The 27,673-nt window shown below is 40.4% G+C and overlaps 1 protein-coding gene across 5 annotated transcripts in view; it reads right to left on the bottom strand.

Moving 5' to 3' along the window:
• Positions 1–27,673, bottom strand: part of NEK11 (NIMA related kinase 11) — a 193,325-nt gene that overhangs the window by 110,149 nt on the left and 55,503 nt on the right. For all 5 annotated transcript variants that reach the window (XR_008558849.1, XM_054729552.1, XM_028129297.2 and 2 more), the window contains exons 4-6: positions 25,486–25,604; positions 17,356–17,420; positions 16,019–16,145 (exon numbers count right to left, since the gene is read on the bottom strand). Coding sequence is in view for 4 of the 5 variants with exons in the window: in XM_054729552.1 (XP_054585527.1) it covers positions 16,019–16,145; positions 17,356–17,420; positions 25,486–25,604 (311 nt within the window). In the remaining variant the exon portion in view is untranslated. The remainder of the gene's footprint in view (positions 1–16,018; positions 16,146–17,355; positions 17,421–25,485; positions 25,605–27,673) is intronic.

The following is a 27,673-nucleotide window of genomic DNA, read 5'->3' as shown; positions in this document are numbered from 1 at the left end:
GTCCGGGTGAGACCATGTGTCCCTGGATCCGGGTGAGGCCTCGTGCACCTAGGCCCGGGTGAGCCCAAGTGGTCCTGGGTTTGGAAGAGGCCAAGCGTCCCTGGGTCCGGGTGAGACCATGTGTCCCTGGATCCGGGTGAGGCCTCGTGCACCTAGGCCCGGGTGAGCCCAAGTGGCCCTGGGTCTGGGAGAGGCCAAGCATCCCTGGGTCCGGGTGAGACCATGTGTCCCTGGATCCGGGTGAGGCCGTGTGCACCTAGGCCCGGGTGAGCCCAAGTGGCCCTGGGTCTGGGAGAGGCCAAGCGTCCCTGGGTCCGGGTGCGACCATGTGTCCCTGGATCCGGGTGAGGCCGCGTGCACCTAGGCCCGGGTGAGCCCAAGTGGCCCTGGGTCTGGGAGAGGCCAAGCGTCCCTGGGTCCGGGTGAGACCATGTGTCCCTGGATCCGGGTGAGGCCTCGTGCACCTAGGCCCGGGTGAGCCCAAGTGGCCCTGGGTCTGGGAGAGGCCAAGCATCCCTGGGTCCGGGTGAGACCATGTGTCCCTGGATCCGGGTGAGGCCGCGTGCACCTAGGCCCGGGTGAGCCCAAGTGGCCCTGGGTCTGGGAGAGGCCAAGCGTCCCTGGGTCCGGGTGCGACCATGTGTCCCTGGAGCCGGATGAGGCCTCGTGCACTTAGGCCCGGGTGAGCCCAAGTGGCCCTGGGTCTGAGAGAGGCCAAGCGTCCCTGGGTCCGGGTGAGACCATGTGTCCCTGGATCCGGGTGAGGCCTCGTGCACCTAGGCCCGGGTGAGCCCAAGTGGCCCTGGGTCTGGGAGAGACCAAGCCTCCCTGGGTCCGGGTGAGACCATGTGTCCCTGGATCCGGGTGAGGCCGCGTGCACCTAGGCCCGGGTGAGCCCAAGTGGCCCTGGGTCTGGGAGAGGCCAAGCGTCCCTGGGTCCGGGTGCGACCATGTGTCCCTGGATCCGGATGAGGCCTCGTGCACCTAGGCCCGGGTGAGCCCAAGTGGCCCTGGGTCTGGGAGAGGCCAAGCATCCCTGGGTCCGGGTGAGACCATGTGTTCCTGGATCCGGGTGAGGCCGCGTGCACCTAGGCCCAGGTGAGCCCAAGTGGCCCTGGGTCTGGGAGAGGCCAAGCGTCACTGGGTCCGGGTGCGACCATGTGTCCCTGGATCCGGATGAGGCCTCGTGCACCTAGGCCCGGGTGAGCCCAAGTGGCCCTGGGTCTGGGAGAGGCCAAGCGTCCCTCGGTCCGGGTGAGACCATGTGTCCCTGGATCCGGGTGAGGCCTCGTGCACCTAGGCCCGGGTGAGCCCAAGTGGCCCTGGGTCTGGGAGAGGCCAAGCATCCCTGGGTCTGGGTGAGACCATGTGTCCCTGGATCCGGGTGAGGCCGCGTGCACCTAGGCCCGGGTGAGCCCAAGTGGCCCTGGGTCTGGGAGAGGCCAAGCGTCCCTGGGTCCGGGTGCGACCATGTGTCCCTGGATCCGGATGAGGCCTCGTGCACCTAGGCCCGGGTGAGGCCACGTGCCCCTGGGTCTGGGAGAGGCCAAGCGTCCCTGGGTACGGGTGAAGCCAGATCCTGGGTCCGGGTGAGGCCGTGCGCCCCTGGATCTATCCGGGTGAGGCTGGGTCCCAGGCCCGGGTGAGACCACGCGCCCCTTGGGTAGGGGTGAGGCCACGTGCCCCTTAGTCTGGGTGACGCCGTGCCCCTGTGTTCGGCCGAGACCAAACCAGAGGGAGTCGGACCTCCATTACCACCATTTGTGCACCATCCAGAGCTGAGGGGTCAGTGCTGACATGTACACATAAGGAACTACTGGACATTGAAATTGGGTCTCAAAAGAACTGTTGGTCCAGGGGGAAGCTCGCTACAGATTGATTCATTTGCCTGTCAGCATAACTATTATTGCTCGTCTCACATTCAGTTCTTATTAGTATATATCTAGTGACATAGGATCTCGCTCATCTAGGGGACATGGTGAACAACATAGACTGAGGAACAAGAACAGAACCAGAAGCAAGGAGGCATTGATCGGACTATCGGGCCTCAGAGGGAGGATAGGGGAGGGTAGGGGGAGGGTGGGGGGAGGGGGAGAGTTCAACCAAAGGACCTGTATGCATGCATATAAGCCTATCCAACGGTTAAGTTCAACAGGGGATTGGGGCATGCGTGGGGAGAGGGGTGGGATGGGAATGGGGGGATGAAGACAAATATGTGACACCTTAATCAATAAAGAAATTAAAAAAAAAAAAATACTAGCAGACTTTTTTTTTGCAGGAATTGACTGACTGATTCTAAAATTTATATGGAAATGCAAAGGGACAAGAGAACAGATTTGGAGGTCTTATGTAACCAAATATACAATTCAAACATAAGTTGTTCAAGGGTGGACTGTATTAAGGTTTGAAAAAGATGTGAAATTATCTGGCTACAGAGATTATGGAACAATTAGAGGCTGACTCAGTAATCAATTAATTTTGATACAAGACCTTTCTCTTTTTTGGAAATCCTCTCAGCTACACTGAAGGCATGCTGCTTTCCACTTACCCATTTCACTTTCATTTGGTGATATCTGCTCACACTAGAGCACATGTTAGAAGACTTCCTTTATCAGCCAGTAACTTATGGGTAGAGACCTGCCATGGTCCCAGTGCACCTGGCCTAGAACGGATACAGGTAACTGAATAAGAGACAACCTGACTACAGAAACTGCCATTATACTTGGGATGAAAGATTTTTTATTACCTGTTATAAGTTTTCAAACCTACCTACTATGTGTACTTTTATGCTACTAACTGTATACCCATGTACCTATGGTTTTTATTTTCTTCAATTTCCAACCAGACGTTTCTATATGGGAATGATTATATCATTTCAAAGCCATCACGTCCATCCTTTTTGAAGATTTTTCTCTTATTTGACTCTCAGGTCTTAAATCTAGCAACATGAAAGCAAGGAAAGGGGCTGGAGGGGTGAGTTGAAATAAATAAGTGAGAGGTGCATTTTACTTAGAAGTCTATGATTTGCATTCTTTTCTTTTTCCAAAATACAGCCAACTGTGAAGTAAGCAAATAAATCCCTGAGGGAGGGAATGTAGCAGTGAAAGGAAAGGCTGAGATCAGGTGCATGTAAAGCATATTACACCTGAACTCCATAAACTTGCCATCTGCTCAAGTTGACCAGAACTGCCCAGAGGATTTCTGAAGCACGGGCTGATGATGAATTGCAAATGTAGCTCAAGCTTTGTCTTGTCTCCAGGTAACTAAATTCAACCTTTGAAATCTGCTCAAACTCTGCAAAGAGAAGCCTTACCCACAGCAATGCATACCTCTGGTTGATTGGGAAAGCTATATTGATCTTTTAAATAATACGTATTTTTATTTGATGTAATTGAAGATCATCCTGACATTGATCTAGAAGAGAGTACACACAATTTAAGCAGTTGAATAAACAGAAAGTTAATATAAGAGGAGTGGGTTTTGCTTTAGTGTGTGTTACCCTAAATAAAAAGTCTTTACTAGGTCAACATAAACTCCATCTAAATGTAATAAAAGACATTGGGCTGCTTGAGCGAATACTTAAGAAGCAATATTATAGAGCAACTAGCTGTTTATTAAAGGCCTGTCACGTCCCCAGAACCTTTACTGTTTTTTTCCAAGCTTTAATATCCATACAAATCACGCAGGGATTTTGTTAAAATGCTGACTCTGAACTTGGAGGGAAACTGGCTACACTGGAAGTATAGTTCCTAGATCTTTCTTGAATCCCCATGTAAAACAGAGAGAACACCTAGATAGCAAAATCGAAAACCATGGCCAACATTTTCAATAAATTTAGATGCCAACGTGTCTCCTCAGACTTCAAATACAAGCAAACGGAGACAAATTCAGTCACCATGCGACCCACAGAGTGTCAGCATCTGTGTGAGAAGCAGCAGAAGGAATCAAGGAGGCGATTAAAGGACCCAGGAACAGAAGAACCTCGCTGAAAAGCACAGTGGGCCACTCTAGGAACAGCAGCTGAAACTGGGATGGGACCTGCCCCAGAAAAAGCTGGGTGAATACATGAAAACCCCAGGGTAAGGCCCAAAGGGGGCAGCAGAATAGCTCAGGACTGCCCAATAGAATTTTCTGCCACAACAGAAATGTTCTATATTTCTATACACAGTTATTAGTAGCTACATGTGGCCAATGAGCACTTGAAATGTGGCTACTGTATCTGAGGAACCAAATTTTTAAAAGAATATTTAAAAGGAAAAGGAAAAGCGCTACTTCCACCATATCATCCCAATATACTATCATATTTGGGGGATAATCCATAAAATGTTAGAAACAAAGTTTGGGTGCATTTCATCCTGCTTATACCAGCTCTTTCTGATTACTTCCTTTCACAATTGAGCTTTACAATATTTGAAGGTAGATAATCTCATTTCCCTCCCTGGTGGTGGTCCCATGCCCTTCATACCATAAGAATTTGACCAATGGAAGAACTAAGACAGGAGCAATACAGTTTCATTTTGCTAAGTGAAAAAAAAAGCAGATTATAAAATTACATGTAGTAGTTATATTTTGTAGTAACTAATATACTTAGATTAAGTATATAAGCACTTAGCACACTGACTGTCAAGCACAGAGTAAGCGCTCCAGAGAGAGTAGCTATTTCTGGTTCTGCTGCTGCAGTTGTATCAGGACCTTTTTAAAATTAACCAGGCCACAGACTGACATTATCTGCAGTTTGTATTAATCATTTCATGCCAGTCACTCAAAAAAATATACTAATGCCCAGATCTACTGCATCTGACTGAAATGTTTTCCTACTTCAGCTTCTGTTGAGTGAAAATGATGACACCAGTGCTCACTCCTCAGGGGTGACAGGTGAGAGAAATGGGCGCTTTTGCTCCAGAGTTTCCTTCACCAGGAGGCAGATGAAGGGGCTGTTGGCAGCCAGCTACTTGCTGGCCCCACATTAGCTATCGGAACTGCTGCCAACCTGACCCGTACTTCTCCCTTTACTAAATCCTTCACCAGAAAATAGGCTTGTTCTCTGGAGATCTTGGGGTATGTGGAAAGCTGGTGGCAGGCAGGAGAGGGAAGCTGGAAAGACATGAGGATTACTTTCCATGCCAACGATTTTGGGCTTGACTGTCTAGGTAATGGCATACCCTTGGAGGATTTTAAGCTGATAAGTCAGATGATTATTTCCTTATTTTAGAAATTCTGCTCTGGTTGTACTGTAGATGATGAATTGAATAGAGGAAGCTAGAGAAAGTAGAAAGATATTGAAGAACTCCAGGAGAGAAATAATAAGGGGGAGAAGGAGAAAATGGCGACAGAATAGAGTCGGGTTTGGAGTCTGTTCCTGGGGCGGAGAGTCGGAGCAGCAGAGGCTCGCAGAGGGAGTGTATGTGGGCAAGCCAAGGGACAGCTGAACTCCAGGAGAAGGCGGGGGAGTGCTGGGCAGTGTTCCTCTGACCGCGCAGCACCCACAGGGCTGGGTCCCCTCCTGGAGCTGCGGGCTCGCGGGGCGCCTCGCCATCTTGCAAGGAAAGGAGGATTTTAGTGGAAACCTGACTTTCCGCGACAACTGCAAACACTGAACTGCTGGGAGCACCAGACCACCTGTCCCCTATCAGCGCAAACATTCGGATTCAAAGAAACTCTTCACTGCACCACGGAAAGGTCAGATTTCGCCGGAAATGAGGGGCGGTTTCTAATCCCCGCGGTGGGTGAGGGAAGCGCGGCAGCCGCAGGACCGGCAGGAGCCGGGAGGTCTGTGCCTAGAAAAATCAGCGGCAGTTGGAACTGCCGTGATCTGTGAATGAGGAGGGGGGTCTTCTGAGCTGCTAACAGAAATGACCTCTTGAAAGCAACTCATTTTAATCTGACGAGGAGGGTCAGACTAAGAATTTTCAAAGGAGTGCAGGCTCCTTAGTCTGGTGCACAGACCCACGGTCCGCACACCTGGGCTCTTTCCGACTCTGATTGCTAAGCCCAATACATAGGTAAACCCAGGTGGAAACCCTGAAAGACTGCAGGGGGAAGGTGTTTTTTCGGAACCTGGGGACCAGAGCTGCATGTGACCATCAGAGAGGCAGCTCTAAGGCGCACACCTCCACAAACCGGTAGTGAGTGCCATAGAGGGGAAAAAAAAAAAAAAGAGCTAGAGAGGCCCGGAAGTCAATTCAGAAACACTGCCACCCAGGGGCTGAAACGCTAATTGTCTCTGGTGTAATAAAAAATAAATACGAGAAATTAAGACAGGGCTGGCTTAAAAAGCAGGACTGGCTTCCAACACTGAGGAGCCCTGGAATGAAGCTGAACTGAAATACCGCCCAGACTGGGAAAAAGGCGTACCAAACAGAATAATAGAGGAAGTGAATGACAGCCGCTACTGCACATTTTAGTCTTCCTATTTTTTAATTTTCAATTCTTTTTTCAATTTTTTTATTCTCATATTTTTTATTTGCATTTTTTGCATCTTTTACTTAAGAAACTAATTTTTTTTCTTTTTCCTCACTCGATTTTCACCTTTTTAATTATTACATTTTTATTTTCAATCAGCAATATTATTACTATTATTTTACTTTTTTTTTTTTTAATGTCATTTGATTTTCTCTTTCTTTTATTTTTGGATTAGTGTCCTACATTCGATTTGCATCTTTCCCTTACAATCGCTTTACCCTATCTCAAAGCTAACATTATGCCATCACTCTCCTCCTAACCTTTCCCCCTTGGTCCCCAGTTTATCTTAACCCTTTCTGGCTTTAGATTTGCCCTACTTTTTCAGTTTACTCCCTGCTAAAACTTCACCCTACTTATATATCTAATTCCCAACCCCCTGCTCCAAATCCATACAAACCTCTCTCTACGCTACCTTAAAAAAATTATTTTTCTTTCGGGCCTTTTGTTGTTGTTTGCATGAATGTTGATTAGATTGAATTTTTATGCTTTTTTATGAAATTGTTTTGATTATTCTTTTTGTTGGTTTGGTTGGTTCTTTTGTTTGCTTTGTTTTTGTTTGTTTTTTACTTTTGTTTTCCCTTGCCTCACTTGATATTAGCTGCTGTTGCAGTTTGTATTAATCTCCAGGCTCGTGTTGCTGGAATTTGCTGGGAATAGTGGTTGTTCTAGTGGAGTTTACTCCCCATATATATAGTTTGTTCCCCTTTTCTCTCTTAGTATCATTCTTGTCTCTCTTACTTTTTTTTTCTTCTTTTCTTTTTCTTTTCTGTTATTTCTTTTTCTTTTCTTTCTTTCTGTTCTTTTCCCAAGTTCAGATTCACACTCTTTGTTTTTTGTTTTTATTTTCGTTGTTGTTCTTTCTTTTTACTCTCCCTCTTCCACTCCTATTCCCTAATTTGTCTTTCTCTGGTGGTTACCTTTATTGGAGGTTATTAATATCGTGAATACAATTCTGTTCAGTGCCTTGTCTGTTGTGCCTGGTTGTGTTGTATTTTATACCTTTAAATCAACGCCAGAGAGAGAAATCTATATAACCAGACATCTGGAGAAGAGAGACCATGAGGAGACAAAGAAACAGCCCCCACAGGAAAGAGAAGCAGGCATCACCAGAAAAGGAAGTTAACGATTTAGAGGCAAACAACCGATCAGAGAAAGAATTCAGAGAAATGGTCATAAAGTGGCTGAAAAGGATGGAAGACAAATTCGACAATATGAGTAAGAACCAAGAAGAAATGAAGAAGAACCAAGAAGAAATGAAAAATGACATCGCTGCTGTAAAGAACTCAATAGAAAGCATCAAGAGTAGACTAGATGAAGCAGAGGACCACATAAGTGAGCTAGAAGACAAGATGGAAAAAAATACCCAATTACAACAGCTTCTAGAAACAAAAATTAGAAAGATTGAGGAGAGCGTAAGGGAACTTCGGGACAATACAAAACAAAACAACATCAGGATAATAGGGGTGCCAGAAGGAAAGGAAACTGAGCAAGGAATAGAAAACCTGTTTGAAGAAATAATAACAGAAAACTTCCCTGATATAGGGAAGAAAAAACCCACACAAATCCAAGAAGCTCACAGAGTTCCAAGCAAAATGAACCCCAAAAGACCGACGCCAAGGCACATTATAGTTAAGTTGGCAAACACCAACGACAAAGTAAGAATCTTACAAGCGGCCAAAGAGAGACAGACAGTTACATACAAAGGAACCCGCATCAGACTAGCAACTGATTTCTCAACAGAAACTCATCAGGCCAGAAGGGAATGGAATGAAATATACCAAGTCATGCAAAGGAAGGGTCTAAATCCAAGAATACTGTACACAGCAAGGCTATCAATCAAAATTGAAGGTGAAATCAGGAGCTTCACAGACAAAAAAGGACTAAGGGAGTTTATCACCACCAAACCAGCAATGAAAGAAATGCTAAAGGGTCTGCTGTAAAAAAAAAAAAAAAAAAAAAAAAAAAAAAAAAAAAAAAAAAAAGAAAGAAATAGGAAGCAAAGAAGGTACACAGGGGTATAGAATAAAAATGGCGTCAAATAAGTACCTATCAATAATAACTTTAAATGTAAATGGATTGAATGCCCCAATCAAAAGACACAGGGTAACAGACTGGATAAGAAAACAAAACCCAGATATCTGCTGTCTACAGGAAACCCACCTCAAAAAAAAGGATGCATACAGACTGAGAGTAAAGGGATGGAAAAAGGTTTTCCAGGCAAATGGAAATGAAAAAAAAGCTGGGGTTGCAATACTTATATCTGACAAATTAGATCTCAAAGTGAAGGACATAACAAGAGATAATGAAGGCCACTTCATAATACTAAAGGGAGAAATCCAACAAAAAGAAATAACTCTGGTAAACATATATGCACCCAATACAGGAGCACCAAGATACATTAAAAAACTCCTGGAAGATATCAAAGGAGAGATTGACAGTAATACAATCATAGTAGGAGACTTCAATACCCCACTATCACCATTGGACAAATCCTCTAAACAAAAAATCAGCAAAGAAACATCAATCCTAAATGACTCACTAGAACAGATGGAATTCATCGACATCTTCAGAACATTTCACCCCAAAGCCACAGAATATACATTCTTCTCAAGTGCACATGGGTCATTTTCAAAGATAGACCATATGTTAGGACATAGGCAAAGTCTCTCCAAATTCAAGAAGATAGAAATCATATCAAGTATCTTCTCAGATCACAGTGGCATAAAACTGGAAATCAACTACAATAAAAACAACCCAAAGAAATCAAACACTTGGAGACTAAACAGCATGCTATTAAACCATGACTGGGTTACCAAAGACATCAAGGAAGAAATAAAAAACATCATGGCAACAAACGACAATGAAAACACAACAATCCAAAATCTATGGGACACAGCGAAAGCAGTCCTGAGAAGGAAGTTCATAGCTCTACAAGCCTACTGCAAAAAACAAGAAACAATGGTAATAAATTACCTAACCCAACAACTCAAAGAGTTAGAGAGAGAGCAACAAGATAAGCCCAGTGTAAGCAGAAGGAAAGAAATAATAAAGATCAGAGCGGAGATAAATGACATAGAGACCAAAGAAACAATACAAAAGATCAACAAAACCAAGAGCTGGTTCTTTGAAAGGATAAACAAGATTGATGGACCTCTAGCCAGGCTCACCAAGAAGCAAAGAGAGAGGACCCAAATAAACAAAATCAGAAATGAAAGAGGTGAAATAACAACAGATCCCGACGAAATACAAAGGATTGTTACAAAATACTACGAACAACTCTATTCCAACAAACTGGACAACCTAGAGGAAATCGACATATTCCTAGAAAAATACAACCTTCCAAAACTCAATCAGGAAGATTCTAAACAGCTCAACATGCCAGTAACTATGGAAGAAATTGAAGCAGTCATCAAAAAGCTTCCGGCAAACAAAAGCCCGGGGCCAGATGGCTTCACAGGAGAGTTTTATCAAACTTTTAAGGAAGAACTAAAACCTATCCTCCTCAGACTATTCCAAAAAATTCAAGAGGAAGGAACACTTCCAGGCTCCTTCTATGAAGCCAGCATCACCCTAATACCAAAACCAGATAAAGACAACTCAATGAAAGAGAATTACAGGCCAATATCCCTCATGAACATTGATGCCAAAATCCTCAACAAAATTCTAGCAAATCGGCTCCAGCAGTACATCAGAAAGATCATACACCATGACCAAGTAGGATTTATTCCAGGAATGCAAGGATGGTACAATATCCGCAAATCAATAAACGTGATACATCACATAAACAAATTGAGAGATAAAAATCACATAGTCATATCAATAGATGCATAAAAAGCATTTGACAAAATCCAACACCCTTTCTTGATAAAAACTCTCAACAAGGTGGGAATAGAAGGCTCATACCTCAACATAATAAAATCTATTTATGATAAACCCACAGCAAACATCATACTCAATAGGCAAAAACTAAAACCATTTCCCCTAAGAACAGGAACAAGACAGGGATGCCCACTCTCACCACTCCTGTTTGACATAGTACTGGAAGTATTAGCTATCGCAATTAGGCAAGAAGAAGAAATAAGAGGCATCCAAATTGGAAAAGAAGAAGTGAAGCTGTCCTTATTTGCAGATGACATGATATTGTACATAAAAAACCCAAAAGATTCCATCAAAAAACTAATAGACTTAATAAATGAATTCGGCAATGTAGCGGGATACAAAATTAACGCCAAGAAATCTATGGCTTTTCTATACACCAATAATGAACTTACAGAAAGAGAGACTAAAAAAGCAATCCCATTTACCATCGCACCAAAAAAATTAAGATACCTAGGAATAAACTTAACTAAGGAGGTAAAAGACCTATACGCAGAAAACTACAGGACACTGAAAAAAGAGATAGAGGAAGACGTAAACAGATGGAAGAACATACCATGTTCCTGGATTGGTAGAATCAACATCATTAAAATGTCCATTCTACCCAAAGCAATCTACAGATTCAATGCACTCCCCATCAAAATACCAACAGCATATTTCACAGACCTAGAAAGAACTCTCCAAAAATTCATCTGGAATAAAAAAAGACCCCGACTAGCCTCAGCAATCCTCAGAAAGAAGAATAAAGTAGGTGGGATCTCAATACCAGATTTCAAGCTGTATTACAAAGCCACTGTTCTCAAAACAGCCTGGTACTGGCACAAGAACAGACATATTGATCAATGGAACAGAATAGAGAACCCAGATATCGACCCAAACCACTATGCTCAATTAATATTTGACAAAGGAGGCAAGAACATACAATGGAGTCAAGACAGTCTCTTCAATAAATGGTGTTGGGAAAACTGGACAGATACATGCAAAAAAATGAAACTAGATCACCAACTTACACCATACACAAAAATAAACTCAAAATGGATACAGGACTTAAACATAAGACGGGAAACCATAAAAATACTAGAGGAATCCACAGGCAACAAAATCTCAGACATATGCCACAAGAACTTCTTCACTGACACTGCCCCTAGGGCAATGGAAGCTAAAGAGAAAATTAACAAATGGGACTACATCAAAATAAAAAGCTTTTTTACAGCAAAAGAAACCATCAACAAAACAACAAGAAAGCCCACTGCATGGGAAAACATATTTGCAAATGCTATCACTGATAAAGGTTTAATCTCCAACATCTACAGGCAGCTTATGCAACTTAATAAGAGGAAGATAAATGATCCAATAAAAAAATGGGCAACAGACCTAAACAGAATATTTTCAAAAGAAGACAGAAGAAAGGCCAAGAGACACATGAAAACATGTTCAAAGTCACTTATTATCCGAGAGATGCAAATCAAAACAACAATGAGGTACCATCTCACACCTGTCAGAATGGCTATCATCAACAAATCAACAAACAACAAGTGTTGGCGAGGATGCGGAGAAAAAGGAACCCTCGTGCACTGCTGGTGGGAATGCAGACTGGTGCAGCCACTGTGGAGAACAGTATGGAGTTTCCTCAAAAAACTGAAAATGGAACTCCCATTTGACCCAGTAATCCCACTCCTGGGAATATATCCGAAGAAACTAGAAACACCAATCAGAAAGGATATATGCACCACTATGTTCATAGCAGCACAATTTACAATAGCTAAGATTTGGAAACAGCCTAGGTGCCCATCAGCAGATGACTGGATCGGAAAACTGTGGTACATCTACACAATGGAATACTATGCTGCCATAAAAAAGAAGGAATTCTCATCATTTGCAGCAACCTGGATGGAATTGGAGAACATTATGCTAAGTGAAATAAGCCAGTCAATGAAAGAACAATACCACATGATCTCACTCATTTAGGGATAGTAAAGAACATTATAAAGTGGTGAACAAAAAGATAGATACAGAGACAGTAAAGCATCAAACAGACTTTCAAATTACAGGGGGAAAGTTTGGGAAAGGTGGGGGAGTTATGAAATCAAACGAAGGACTTGTATGCATGCATATAAGCATAAACAATGGACGCAAAACTCTGGGGGGGGAGGGCATGTGTGGGTGTGGGGTGGGGGGGTAATAGTAAGATATGTACACATATAATACCTCAATAAAAATATTAAAAAAAAGAGAAATAATAAGGGCATAGACTGAGGTAATGGAAGTGGAAGTTGAGAAGATTGGTTGAAAACATTTCTAGGCAGTAGTATCAATAGCACACAGTTTCTAAGTGAATTTAAGAGCTGAGAGAGAGAAGGGAAGTCTAGATTTATTCTCAATCTTCTAACATGGATGGTTTAGTAGAAAAGGGAAGGTAATAGGCTTGTCTCTTCCCTATCCTCTTTTCCCTGTCCACTCAGAATGCTCTTCCATAAGGATACTTTCTTAGTCCTGGTAGGCCAGACAGGTGCTGGTTCCTCTCTATATTCTTCTACCTGTTGCTAAGCTTTGTCTGACATTTCTACCCAAGATCACCAAAGCCTGACTACAATGTTAGGTGTGAACTAGACTCCTCCAGGGTCCCCTACCCAGCCAACCCCCATACCAGATCTCTGAACAAAACCAGGAGAGCTTCACAGTACACTCCTACTATTCCAACTACTATTCCCTCCACTTAAAGCACTCAAAGAATTCAGGGCCACAAGATCAAAGAGCCATCTGGTTGACCTCTCACAAGATAGATAAGACCAACAGTGAAATATTCTGTTTAATTATAGTACCATTCTCACAATGGTATTTTCCTTTATTTGTTTCTCTGCCAAAATAATAAATTCTAACTATTCATAGTTTAAGTCAATTTAAAGGGCTGGCCTAAGAACACAACTCATATACTGTATTTTTCTTCTGGGAGAAAAAAAGTGTTCAGCAATTGTTTCTACAAATTAGCCATGTTCAAAGTATTGTCCTCAGAGAACCTAATTATCTTAACTTTCTAAATAATTGTTTATAAACTTTTGGAACCTAACCCACTTTTAAGAGAGAGACTTCCTGTACTTGATTGCTATAAATAAATGAATCCCGAAAGGCTTAACAGATTGCTAAAGGAGGATGCCTTTACATATGGGCAAACATTAACAGATGAAAATATAATTAGCACTTTTCCAATATTCTTTAAGCATTATAAATATAATATGTACAGCTATTCGTGCTAGAGCAAAACACCTGTCAATTATTCACAAGTTTTTCCAATCCTAAGAAAATATTCCACAGTAAACAGCTGCTAACATACTGAGATTCAGAGAAAAAATTTCAACCTCATCCAATCTAATTTTTCTAAGTGTCTCCCAAATATTATTCATCACACTTATGTATCTGCCACTATAATTAACAGTTCTCTGTTATTCTTTCCACTTGGGGTTTGGCAGTAGAAATTGCATTACTAGATAAGCTTGTTTTAATTCAGATAAAACCAAGGTGACTTCTAAATTCCTAAGAAAGTGGTTATTCAGAGTCAGGATGGTGATAAATCCTTAGCTTGTATTTGCTGAATATTTAATAATCTCCATAAGGAGAGCTGACCTTGAAAAAGATATATTAAAATTCTCCTGCATTTTTATATTTGGGAGGTGTTAGTTGTTTTTTTTTTTTTAAGTTTTTGCCTTAGTCAGATATCATTTTTGTAAGCCTAAAACAGTAGAGCAATACTACCCGATAACACTATAATTCTTTACACAATACTAGGAGAAGTTTTTTTTAAAAAAGAAGGCATACAACTGGGACAAAAAGACTCTCGGTGTGTTCTGGTGCCCAAGTTTCCTAAGAGACACACACCTGACTTGGCAAGCAGTTGTAGAAACATGTCAAAATGAGCCTGCATTCTTCCTAAATGGAATTCCAAAAGCTTAAATGATGGGCTTCATAAATTAATTTACTCTTAATTCAAATGACATGATGTAACATCTTCCTGAGATACCATGAAATCTTTTTTTTAATTCTTTATTGTTGAAAGTATTACATATGTCCCCTTTTCACCCCGCATTGTCCTCTCCCAGCCTGCCCCCACGCCCTGCCCCGACCTTCAACTCCCCTCCCCCACACACACACTGTGACCATTGGTTATGCTTATATGCATATAAGTTCTTTGGTTGATCTCTTACCCCCCCACACCCTCCCCTGCCTTCCCTCTGAGGTTTGATGGTCTGTTCCATGATTCTGTGTCTCTGGATCTATTTTTGTTCATCGGTTTATGTTGTAATCTTAAATCAAGATGAAATGATATATTTGAATCTATTTTTAAATCATCATCATCATAATAATGAAAACAAGTGTGAAGAGAACTATAGGAATGTAACTCAAATTTAATCCAAAGTTCAAGACTAGTTTCCTTAATCTGGATAAATGTACTCCAACAAGAGCAAGAAATCTTCCCTTGAGGGTCAGGAATCCTACCACTTTTAATTTTATATCCCAAGGCCTTTACACAGTCACTGGCAAATAGATGATCAATAAAGCAAAATTTAAAGAAACTCATCTCTCTGAATATATCTTTGTGTTTTTTGTCAATTTTGTTGTTGTTTTGAAAGGGCTGTGAGAAGGGTATGATAGAGGCAAGAAGGTAGGTGAGTTGGAAAAGACCACCACGGCAGAAACAAGCTAACAGTGAAAAACCCACTGAAGAACCTAGAAATGAATCACAAGAGTGAACTGAAGAGACAGGATGGATGGGGATCTGCCATAGCCAGACCTCATCTTGACAGTGTTCTCTCCCATCTGTGCTTTCCTTTACTTAACCAGAGAAAAGGCAACTTGCTATTTTAGCCTCTTTAGAAAAATGGAGTGGGCACAATCCTTCACGTGGCTCATCTCTGAAAGCTCAGACTACTTAAATTGATTTGCATATAATAACTATTTACTTAATTAACAAGCTCTTGGCCAGTTTGTACTTTCAACCTTTAACAAGCCAAGAATTATGTAAGATTCCTTTTCAAAGGAAAATAAATTTTCCCAAAGAGAATCTATTGCTAACAACAGAGCACAATTTTCCACATGGTTTCTGCACTGAGATTTAAATTGGTTCCCTGATTGGGAAGGAGAAATTCTTTTGGTACGAGAGCTCAGAGAAATGGAAAAATCTAAGATGTATCTATCACTGAAAACACAGAATTTTTAAATTTAAGTTTATCCTTAAGACTAACATCTTCAGTAAAATTTTTAAAAGCAACAAGAAGAAAAAAAACAAAGCTAAGCTGTACATTCCCCATAGAGGTGGACGTTAACCTTAAAATAAAATAAAGCACAGTGTTTAGGATTACAAATGCTTGATTTAATAGGCTAACAGAAACCTATAAAAATGTATTGCTTATTATTCATTAAGAACTTTCCCTTGTGGTTCAAGAAGAAAAAAGCCAAACCAGCCAATTAATCTATGAATAAAAATACTTTAACATCAATTTAATGGAATATATTAAGTTCCAAATTCAAAAGACCTTTTACTCTGATCACAAAATGATTCAGATTTTCAAGGGATAAAATGAATGGATGTAGTAAGTAAATGATCCTAAAACCAAAATGCATCCTTCTCTCAGAACAGCAGATTAACAAGTCATTTGGCCCTGCCCACTGCCCACTGCCCACTCACCAGATGTCTGACTTGGTGTCGTAGCCTTGGTGTTTCAGAGCTTCCGGACTCATATAGTGGGGCGTTCCAGTTAGAGTGGTGGCTAGATCACAGGATCCCATCAGGAGTCGAGAAACTCCAAAATCCCCTTGAAATAATAATAATCAATCTTTATGAATATTTTAAAACAATGAAAATCAGCCCTGGAAATTAACAACTGAGTATCTAATTTGACAATTTCAATATGCAAAGATTCATAGCATTTTAAAGGGAAGAAAAGGAATATGATATATTTTAAATTATACAATGCTGGTGAATAGCTTTACCAACAAGCCTTATAGGATAAAGATAATTTTGAGCCAGTAAAATAAATTATGTAAACCAAAAAAAATTTTTTTGGCATTGTAGAGAACCAGCAAATTGAAATAAAAAGCTTTTTTCAAGTCTGAATAACAACAAACAGAATGATTTTGAAAGAGCTGAATATAATAATTTGCAATTTCATCTATGGGTGGTGGGAAGAGTTTGTTCTTCATTTGCAATAAAGAATATTTTTAAATAAAATATTTGAGACTTTTCAAGAACATGACTATAAAATTTGAATCCATCAGCTTCTCTATATTTGCCTAACTAGTTGCATGCTTTTATACCTTTCCTCTCTAAGAACATCTTGCAGATTAAACAATCCAGTAGCAGTTGTGAGTGGAGGTATAGTTCTGAAGGAAAACCAAAGGTTAACAAAGCCATCATATCAACATTTTAATTCTGTGTGACAACTGATAATTGCTTTGTGATAAAATAAGGAGGGAAAACCTGTAGTAACTAATCAAACTAGTAAAACAAGTTGAACCACTTGCAAAGCGTCTGGTATATAGTAGGAACTCCAAAAATACTAGTTGAATCTACATGTAGCAAATGTCTTATACTTTAATTTATAATCAGAAACAAAATAATTGGGTTTAATTGGCCCCAACCACATAAGAACAAAAAATTTGAGAATTTTAAATAAACCAATGGTTTCTTTGATACTCCTAGGTACTATATACCACAATTTGATATGTTGATAGCATCTAAATAGTATACTCCCCATGTTTCCAGAATACATACTTTTTAATATATATATATATATTATTGAGTTTTTACAGAGAGGAAGGGAGAGGGATGGAGAGTTAGGAACATCGATGAGAGAAAAGCATCGATCAGCTGCCTCCTGCACACCCGCTACTGGGGATATGCCTGAAACCAAGGTACATGCCCTTGACCGGAATTGAACCAGGGACCCTTCAGTCCCCAAGCCAACGCTCTATCCAGTGAGCCAAACCAGCTATGGCCAGAATACACACTTTTAAAAATCTTACCAATTTTAAGTAGATTATTTTTCAGAAATATATTCTTTGATTTTAAGTCTCGATGAAGTATCCTCCTAGAAAAGGTTAAAAAGGATATACATTATGCTTAGCAAAATAAGCCAGTCAGAGAGAGATAAATATCACATGATCTAAACTCAGTTGTGGAATATAATGAACATAAACTGATGAACAAAAACAGATCCAGAGACAGAGAAGCATCGATCAGACCATCAAACCTCAGAGGGAAGGTAGGAGAGGTCGGGGGTAAAGAGAAGAGATCAACCAAAGGACTTGTATGCATGCACATAAGCCTAACTAATGGACACAGACACCAGTGGGGTGAGGGCATGAGTGGCGGGAGGGGGAGGGGGCAATAAGGTGATAAGGACATATATGTAATACTTTAATCAATAAAGAAAAAAAGAATATACAATTTCATGCAAAACGTTAAATTTTAAAATCTTACTACACAAAATATATATGGGTGGCCCTGGCATGATAGCTCAGTTGGTTAGAGCATCGTCCCAATACGCCAAGGTTGTAGCTTCAATCCAGGATGAAGGCACATAGAAGAATCAATGAATGAATGCATAAATAAGTAGAACAACAAATGAATCTCTCTCTTTCTCAATCTCTCTCTCTGCCTTCCTCTCTCTCTCAAATCAATCCTAATATATAAAAACCCTGGGTCCATCATATCCACAATAACCGGAGGCTCGACCAACTGGATGTCAGTCCGGAAGTCAGCCCTGGGTTGCCGTGGTGACCCAGCACTGACTGCCGGGCTGCGGGCACCTCAGTTGAGGTGACCCAGCACTGACTGCTGAGGGGGCTTCAATCAGGCCCGGACAGAGGCTGGGAGAGAAAAGCAGGGTCTGATCACAGCCCCCATAGCAGTCAGTGCTGGGTCGGCGTGGTGGAAGTCAGTCCTGCAGTCAATGAACATAGGGTCAATTAACATTAAGTGAACATAGGGTCAATTAATATCTCTTTGAGAGGAGTTGAGAATATAAAGTACAGTATAGAGCAAGTACTTATATTATTTCACATAAAACTCTTTTCAACTAAGATATTTTCCTTTATTTAAAATGTATCTTTATTGTTGAAAGTATTACAGATGTCCCTTTGTTTTAGTTTTTTTCCCCCCTCATTGATCTTCTCCACCCTGCACCCGCCCCTTCCAGGCCTTATGTCCATGGGCTATTCCTATTTAGTACATAAAAATCTAGAAAGATTTAGAGAAAATAAAAGATATGCCAGGTAAATATTGAACAAAAGAGCTGAAGTTGCTGCATGAATAATGGATACAGCTCTTGAAGCCAAAACACAACTCATAAGATGAAGTTAGTCATTGTAACATAAAAAAAGGTTACTTTCACTGAAGAGATAAGATGGTTACCAATACTTATACACATAATAGAACAGTGTGGGGGTTCAGAATGAGCCTCACCAAGATGTGTCTCAGTGGTATGCAGATTTTTGAGCTAAGGGCAATTTTAGCTTCAGGTTCAAGTGAAAATTCTGCCCCTCCCTTTAACTACCTAAAAAAAATTGAATTAGAGGCCTTGCCCATAATAACACATTATCCTATATAATAAAAGGCTAATATGCAAATTACAGCAGAATGACTGGTCGCTATGACATGCACTGACCACCAGGGGGCAGATGCTCAATGCAGGAGCTGTCCCCTGGTGTTCAGTGTGCTCCCACAGGGAGAGTGCCGCTCAGCCAGAAGCCAGGCTCATGGCTGGCTAGTGCAGCAGCAGTGGTGGGAGCCTCTCCCGCCTCCATGGCAGTGCTAAGGATGTCTGACTGATGGCTCTAGGGAGCGGGCCTAAGCCATCAGGGACCAGGCCTAAGCCATCAGTCAGACATCCCCTAAAGGCTCCTAGACTGCGAGAGGGTGCAGTATGGGCTGAGGGACCCCGCCTCCGAGTGCACGAATTTCGTGCTCCGGGCCTCTAGTCAATAAATAAACATTTAAAAATATATATGAGTGTATGTGAAGTAATTCACACATAAATATACATTCCCAAAGAATGTTTAAAAGCAACAAAGCCACAACAAATTTCTTGTTTCCATAAGGAAATAGATTTTTTTAAAAAACGGGTTTCAAGTCAGGCGAACGTGTAATTGGAAGAAAAAATGAGATGGTTTCAACTACTTCAATAGGCCAGATGCTACTGTGATTTTGTAGCATGATCTACATAGTATTATATCAAGTAATCATACATTCAGTTTTAGACGAATTATCACAAAGCTTTATAGTCTATTATATATAACCTATTTTTTAAGCTGCTTCTGTTACTTGCAATTAAAAGCATCTTAAGTTGATTCATTTGGTCCCTGCAGCTGTTTATTCTAGATCCAAGGAGAGGGTACTGGGTCTCTTACAGTTACAAGTACCCAGGGAGTCAAAGTGTCTAAGGGTTTAGATTTTGGAATAGTGATATAGGGAGCTTACCAGGAACCCAGCTACTATACAATTGGAATAAGTAATACAAGCAAGAGAAACTTACTGAAGACTTCTAGACCAGAAGATGAGTTACAGATAATAATACATTAACAGCCCTCATGTGTGTGTGAATATATTATTCACTACTAGATATTTTAAGAAAAAGGCAAACAATATGTTAGGAAGCAGTTATAAGAATTGGCTGGTGCCATGGTGATAGAATAAAAAATTCTATGCAACAGACCAGCTATCAAAATATTTTGGGCCCTAGCTGGTTTGGCTCAGCAGATAGAACATCGGCCTGCGGACTGAAGGGTCCCAGGTTCGATTCTGGTCAAGGGCACTTGCCCAGGTTGAGGACTGAATCCCCAGTAGGGGACATGCAGGAGGCAGCCAGTCAATGATTCCCTCTTATCATTGATGTTTCTAACTCTCTCTCTTTCTCCTCTTCCTCTCTGAAATCAATAAAAATATATTTTGAAAAAAGAAGTAACTTGGTCATAATCTTAATATATATATATTTGGTGAATTTTTTATAAGTCTCTTTTATTGACTTTGTGGTTACAGTAAGCAAAAATAGTTCCAGCAAGAAAGTCTTATCATCTACTTGGTTAATATTCTTTCCTTTGAAGCATATAAAAATCAAATCTAAGAAATAACAAGGTGACTAGTAACATAGGCAACTTAGAGAACATCTTCTTCTAAAAAGTTCAAAGTAGCTCTCCCTCCATTATCTCCGATGTCCCACACCATTTCTATGGAAGTGGTAGGTCCCTCCCATGATGCCCAAGAGAATTAAGTGTGGCCTGGGTAAGGTTAGATGGAAGCTGTGTTCAGACACATGGTAGAGCTCCTGCCTCCGTCTCTTCTACCAGCCATTTTCTACAAACTCTGGCCTTCAGAACCACAACAGAGTAAAGCACAGTCTGTGGAGATAGATAGAGCAGGTGTTTCTCAGGGCCCCAACCCAAGGTGGGACTGTGGAGAAGGTATGAACAATGTCTCCATCTCTCCTTAAGCCCTTAATCGTTTCTGACACATCAGCTCCCTTCCCTAAAAGTCTGTCCTTTAGGTTGTAGGGTCTCAGGGTGGATCTCAGACTCTCCTTGCCAAAGATGCTGGCATAAGCAAGGACTCCTAGGTGAGGCATGGCTCGGGTAGCTGCCGTGGCTGGTCTCTGCCACTTGGCCTTCGTCCTAGATTCTGAGGCACCTGTCTGGCTTCCTCATTGTTGCTGTGGCTCCCATGACCATGAGGAGCCCTCTGTGTTATAAGTCAGGGGTAGAGTCGGGTCCTCCTCCAATGTAGCTATTGCCAACACAGCAGGAGTTGCCTATGCCTGGCACTGTGGTGGAGTCTCCTTGAAAAAGTGACCTGAGAACATCCTCAAGAAGTGGGTACCAGGCAAAAGCAGGAATCTCAGAGAAAGATAAATATCACATGATCTCGCTCGTTTGTGGAATATAATGAACAACATAAACTGATGAACAAAAACAGATCCAGAGACAGAGAAGCATTGATCAGACCGTCAAACCTCAGAGGGAAGGTAGGGGAGGGTTGGGGTAAGGGGGAGAGATCAACCAAAGGACTTGTATGCATGCATAAAAGCCTAACCAATGGACACAAACACCAGGGCTTGAGGGCATGAGGGGGGTTGGGGGGCCAAAAGGGGGATAAGGACACATATGTAATACCTCAATCAATAAAGAAAAAACAAACAAAACAGGAATCTCCAGTAACACGACACCACAACTTCCTTTGCTTGTCCATCTTCAAACCTAAGCACACCTCCATCTTCTGACATATTTCCTGACCTGGATTCACAAGTAGGTCTTTTCCCTGGGAGTCTCACTACATTAAAAATAAATTCCTCATGCCACCTTTCAGGGAATATTTAGCCATTCCAACACAGGACTGGCTGGGAAATGTGTGGGATGTTAGTGATGAGGCAGTCGCCTCCGGAAAAGTGTCTTTGTCCTGGTTTCTCCTCCCCTGTGAAAGCACCCAAATCAGTAAGGCCTCAATGTCACCAGAAAACGGGCTTTCTGCATAGAGGCTGTTCTAGGCTAACTGAACTTCCCCTTCAACAGAAATTATTTGGGGGGGGGTGGGGGTGGGGAGGGTTGTTTGCTTTGTTTTGTGGTTTCTGTGTTAGCACTCGGGGGGCAAAAAAAAAAAAAAAAGATGAACAAGACTTTGTCTCTGTCCCCAAGTATTTCCCTTTTGCCCAATTCTGCTGTGGCATCCAGAAAAGATGATGTTTCAGATTAGACAACTAATTGGACCAAAAAGGAAAAAGGCTATTATAGGACTGCACTTTCAGAGAGCATAGGGTTCTAGCTTTATCCAAGGTTCAAAGTCCCTCAAATAACGGACCAGCCTAGGAATCCAGGGGGCGTCAGTAATGAGCCCCAGGACATAAACACCTTTAAGAAAACTTAGAGCTGTCTGTGCACCAGAGGTTCAAGTCCACGGGGAGGAAGGAGTTTGTGTTACATTCTCAAGATAGCTTTTAATGAACTGTGAATATTCACAGTTTTAACATCATTATTTATGAGTGTATGGATTTAGAATATTATTAATATATAAATAAATCAAATTATAATAAGTACAAGAATTCTCCAAAGGAGTCAGAAAAAAATATCTTCATTTCTTCTGTAAAATCACTCTTAGTTTTTCTAGGATCTTCTTTATCTGCTCTGCTGCTACACTGTAATAGGGGTCTCCAAAGAAACAGACCTATAAAAGATAGACAGAGATAGATAGAGATAGAGATAGAGATAGAGATAGAGATAGAGATAGAGATAGAGATAGAGATAGAGATAGAGGCAGAGACAGATTTATCATGAGGAATTGGCTCACACAATTATAGAGGCTGAGAAGTTTCCAGATTGGCAAGTTGGAGACCCAAGAAAGTGGGTGGTGTAATTCAGCCTGAGTCTAAAGGCCTGAGAATAAGGGGAGTTTCTGGTCTGCAAACAGAGTCATATGGTATACACTATTTTGCATCTGCTGCTTTCACCCAACATCATGTCTCTCAGGTTTATATCAATTGTGTATTCTGTTTTTCTTGTTTCTTCTAGAATTACATCAACTTTGAAAATTTTTTTAATTTATTGATTTGAGAGAGAGAGAGAGAACACTGATTTGTTGTTCTACTTATTTATGCATTCATTGGTTGATTCTTATATGTGTCTTGACCAGAGATCAAACCTGCAACCTTGGCATATTGGGACAACACTCTAACCAATTGAGCTACCCAGCCAGGGTAGTGTATTCTGTTTTTATTCCACAGTAAAATTCCATTGTTTGAAAATACCAAAAGTTATTTAACCATTTACTGTAAATGGATATTTCTTAGTGTATGGGCTATTACAAATAAGCTTTCTATGCACATTTTTGTACATGTCTTTTGTTGGACAAAGGTACTCATTTTCTTTATGAGGAACGAAATTACTGGGTCATAAGATATTTGAATGTTTAGCTTTGGAGTTATTATTAAACATTTTTACAAAGTGGCTATACCAATTTATACCCTAGCAGCAATGTAAGAGAGTTCCAGTAGCTCCATATCCTTGCCAACACTTGTTACTGTCAAGAGGTGTTTTTTTTAGCCTTTCTGGTTGCTATGCCCTCATTTCTACATTGAATTACAACCATAAACAACAACATTAAACGGGGCTTAACAGTTTGAAAACTTTCAAATGTATAATATCTCAATGCATATTCCCTAAAGACCTATAAGCAAGCAGAGAGGATCCTATAAGTAAGCAAAGAGGATCCCATTATTATTCTTATTTTATAGTTGAGGAAACAAAGGCTCAGAGAGGTTAAGTAGCTTATCCAGGACCATAATTACATACATGGTAGAGATTCTTAATCCTGTATAGCATAATGATACACAGTTTATAGTTATTTGGGTCCATGTTTTATCTCTGCTAATTTACTAACAGCAATTTGAAGATAGGCCTTATTTTTAATGTATCATTATTTAATAAATAAAAATTGAAAATTTCTTATTTATATATAAAAACTTTACAATTGGTCATAATAATATAATGAATAAGAAGCACCATCATTTGTAATCTGAATCAAAGGATGGTATTTCAGATTCACAAATACTCAAATATTTAAGCTCCATTTAATGACTTTCTTGGAATGTTGAAGGATTTGAAAAAAAATTAAATCCTTTCTCTTAAGGATTATTTTAAACTCCTTTATTTTAACTAGTACTAAGTAGAACCAAATATATCAAAATATTTGGGTTCCTAAATAAACCAGATTTCAGGATTTTGGGGGGTTATTTTGTTTTGTTTTTGTTAATCCTCTCCCGAGGATATTTTTTCCATTGATTTTTAGAGAGAGTTTGGGGAGGGAGAAAGAGGAAGAGAGAGAGAGAAAGAAACATCAATGGAAGAGAGACACATTGATTGGTTACCTCCCAAATGTGCCCCAACCTGTGCCTGGGATTGAACCTGCAACCCAGGTACGTGCCCTTGATCAGGAATTGAACCCCTGGGCCACACCGGCCAGGGTACCAGATTTCAGTTTTATATTTTGCACACAAAATACCAAAGCTAGTATCCTTATATGTGTTGTTTTCCTTATGTATAAGCTAATAAATATGCCATGGAATAATAAAGAAAATAAATCTACAATATCAACTGTATGTATGTACATTCAGCAGCTTTGAGTAGTTTATTAAAAGATTATTTTATATTCCTTTATTATTATCTCTTTGGATAGTTTTACATCAATCAAAAGATTGCAAGGGGCTGTCAGTAAGTCAGTGGCTATCTGATTCCTGGAGCATGTGTTTCAGAAGGGTCACGGCAAAGCACAGAATTGTCCAATTACCTTTTATGAGATCAGAAACCACAGACGACACATTTGAACTATCTGATATCCATGGATAGACAGATCTCGGTGTACCCTATAAATTTCTACTTTTGTTCAATAAGAGTGTTACCACATGTTCTGCCCACTCCTAAGCTGAAAGCTAACAGAGACATCTCATCATATCTACTTTTATTTGTCTATGTATGTACATCTTTTCAAGTAAAACATTTTAACATCTACAACTTCTTATTTAACAGTTTTAAAATACATTTTTGAAACAGCGATTGTAAATACAAATTACAGACAACTGAACTCAGAAAACATACCTTGACCTTCTTCATCAGGTACTTCACATCAAACTGACTTTTGGTCTGAATACCAAACAATATCTTTTGCCTCAATTACTTAGTTTGCCTTGAGAAGTAAACTCCGCTAAATGTGCATGGACACATTCCAAGGCGACCGTGCAATGCATTTGTAGCATCCTAGGGCATTTACAGCTCAAGCTGCTGCAGATGTAATAAATCCATAGCATGCTAAAGGTATCTGGAAATCACTTGTAATTCACAGGATATGATCAGATATCGGAAATGAGTTTAATATAATTTTCTGTCTTGTATTCAAGGCCAGCTTGATTTCTAGAACAACTAAAAAAATGCTTTTCAAGTAAATCTTCTAGACACAATCATTCAACAGTTTTCTCATGGAAAAGTATATTATAGATGTTTAACTATCGTCATTTACCTTTTGGTCTTGCTTTCTTTCAGTTCTATGCCCCAAAATTTCATTTAAAACAGACATGACTGTTTTAAAAAGCCCTGTCCCTTAGTAACAAATGAACATACCTTTCATGCATGTAGTCAACTCCCAGCAGCAGCTGGATAAACCATTCTATTATTTGACCTTCTGAGAAGGTTTTCCCAGCTTCTTTATATTCCTGAATTTTACAGTCCAGATCTCGGCCCTGAAACCAAACAGCATGATTTATCATATTTTTGTTCAGTTACTATTTTAAAATCAAACTCTCTCAAATATAGTTAATACACAGCAGTCGCTGTTATAAGAAATTGAGGGCACGCGGTAACTGTGTAACTATCACTGACAAAGGTTTGCTTCATCAAGTCACCTCTGCACATTTCAGAATGGAGCCCAGCTCTCTCCCCTGTGTAGTTACTAATTAAACTGTTTTCATTGCTCTAAGTAATGTATGGCTGTATTTATCTTTGACATCACTCAAGGACAAAACCGTTCTAAAGGTTTTTTGTTTTTATTACATTACCTCAGTATTACCTTAAAATTTATTTTTAATGCATTTCATAACATTACGTATTTATATGTACCCACATAAAACTAGGAATAACTTTACTTATGCTTAGAGTTTTACATAAATATAGAACCCTAATATGTATACAAATTAAAAATATAAAGCCAGCAAAAATTCAAACTAACGATATTCATATAAAGTAATGATGTTTTGGTGAAAGTAAATTGGTGCTTACATTGGGCATATAGTGCCGGCTGCTGGAGTATAAATTCTTTTCACTTCGGCATGCCCAGACTGACCTGGACCTTGGAATGACTTAGCTCTCCTTTTCTCTATTTAACTAGAGCAAAACTCTCAGCAATACAGCAACGTTGATTACATGGGGTCCAGACATATGACACATCATTTAGTCAGTCTCTGTCCTACCACTCACAAAAGGATAATACTTGGTGCCCAAATGAATCGTGATCACAAATAACAAACATCTAAAATTGCCCGGCAGAGAATGAAGTAAGACCCGCTCTGATTATGCTGATCTTAATGTATTTCATCCACCACAGAAATAAAAACACGGAATGTGTTTCTCTTAGAAAACCCCTATACCTGACCCCTTTTACCTTAAAACTCCAACATATTAGAGACAATTTAAGAACTGTTCCTCTTAAGAAAAGGATGGGTTAAATGCAATTGTGTTATTGTGTTTTGTCTTTGGGGGAGGTCAACAACACAGGCCCCATGAAGACAGGAGAGGTATATGTCACATCCATTAGGAGCATAAGAGCCAGACATTAAGCTACGCACAGACTATTCCTGACAGAGCTGTTAGGTGCAAGGGAAGAGCATTTATAGGCAATTAAACAATCAAGAGGAAATTACTTCCAATCAAACAACGTGAAGTCAACAGAATCGGTGATTTGTAATGTATTTTTTATATCCTTTTAGTGCAATATGCAAATGTTTGCCTAGCATATTCTCTCCTTTGCACAAGGCACAAGAAGTCGAAATGGCATATCAAACCTTCACCTGGCACCCTTGTGCAAATTCAGTTTCCTGCTGAATTTTTCTGGACAAGGTGATCAAAGCTTGCTGGAATTCACAAATACAGTGAATTGAATATTTGACTCCTTGTCAAAAAAGACCATTGTTTCCTTCTCATTCTCCAAGCCTGTCTTTGTGTCGCCTCTCTTTTTAACCCTAGAGTTTATCAAAGTTAGATCACACAAGCTGTACTGTCATAATGTTTCTACAAGTTGAATAAAACAATTTTGACAATAGATTATTATAACATCCCATGAAGTAATCACAAAAACTCTTCAGAAGAAAGGCAAGATACAAATGTACATATTTCCAATCCCAATTTCCCTTTTCTATCTATCCCAGGGATTCTAGCAAACCTCTCTCTCTCTCTCTCTCTCTCTCTCTCTCTCTCTCTCTCTCTCTCTCACACACACACACACACACACACACACACACACACACACACACACACGCCTGGCTGGAGTGGCTCAGTGGTTGAGCATTGACCTATGAACCAGGAGGTCCCTGTTCGATTCCAGGTCACGGCACATGTCCAAGCTGTGGGCTTGATTCCCATTGTGGGGCATGCAGGAGGCAGCTGATCAATGATTCTCTCTCATCACTGATGTTTCTATCACACTCTTCCTCTCCCTTCCTCTCTGAAAACAATAAAAACATATTTTTTAAAAAGAAAAAAAAAAACATCTCCTTTCAGTATCCCATTTAGATTCTCTGAATGTAATAAAATATCT

Source organism: Eptesicus fuscus, chromosome 18 (assembly GCF_027574615.1).
Source record: "Eptesicus fuscus isolate TK198812 chromosome 18, DD_ASM_mEF_20220401, whole genome shotgun sequence".
In the NCBI taxonomy this organism is placed as follows: Eukaryota; Metazoa; Chordata; class Mammalia; order Chiroptera; family Vespertilionidae; genus Eptesicus; species Eptesicus fuscus.
The sequence above is the reverse complement of the archived record's forward strand: the minus strand, read 5'-3'. Positions and strand labels throughout refer to the sequence as shown.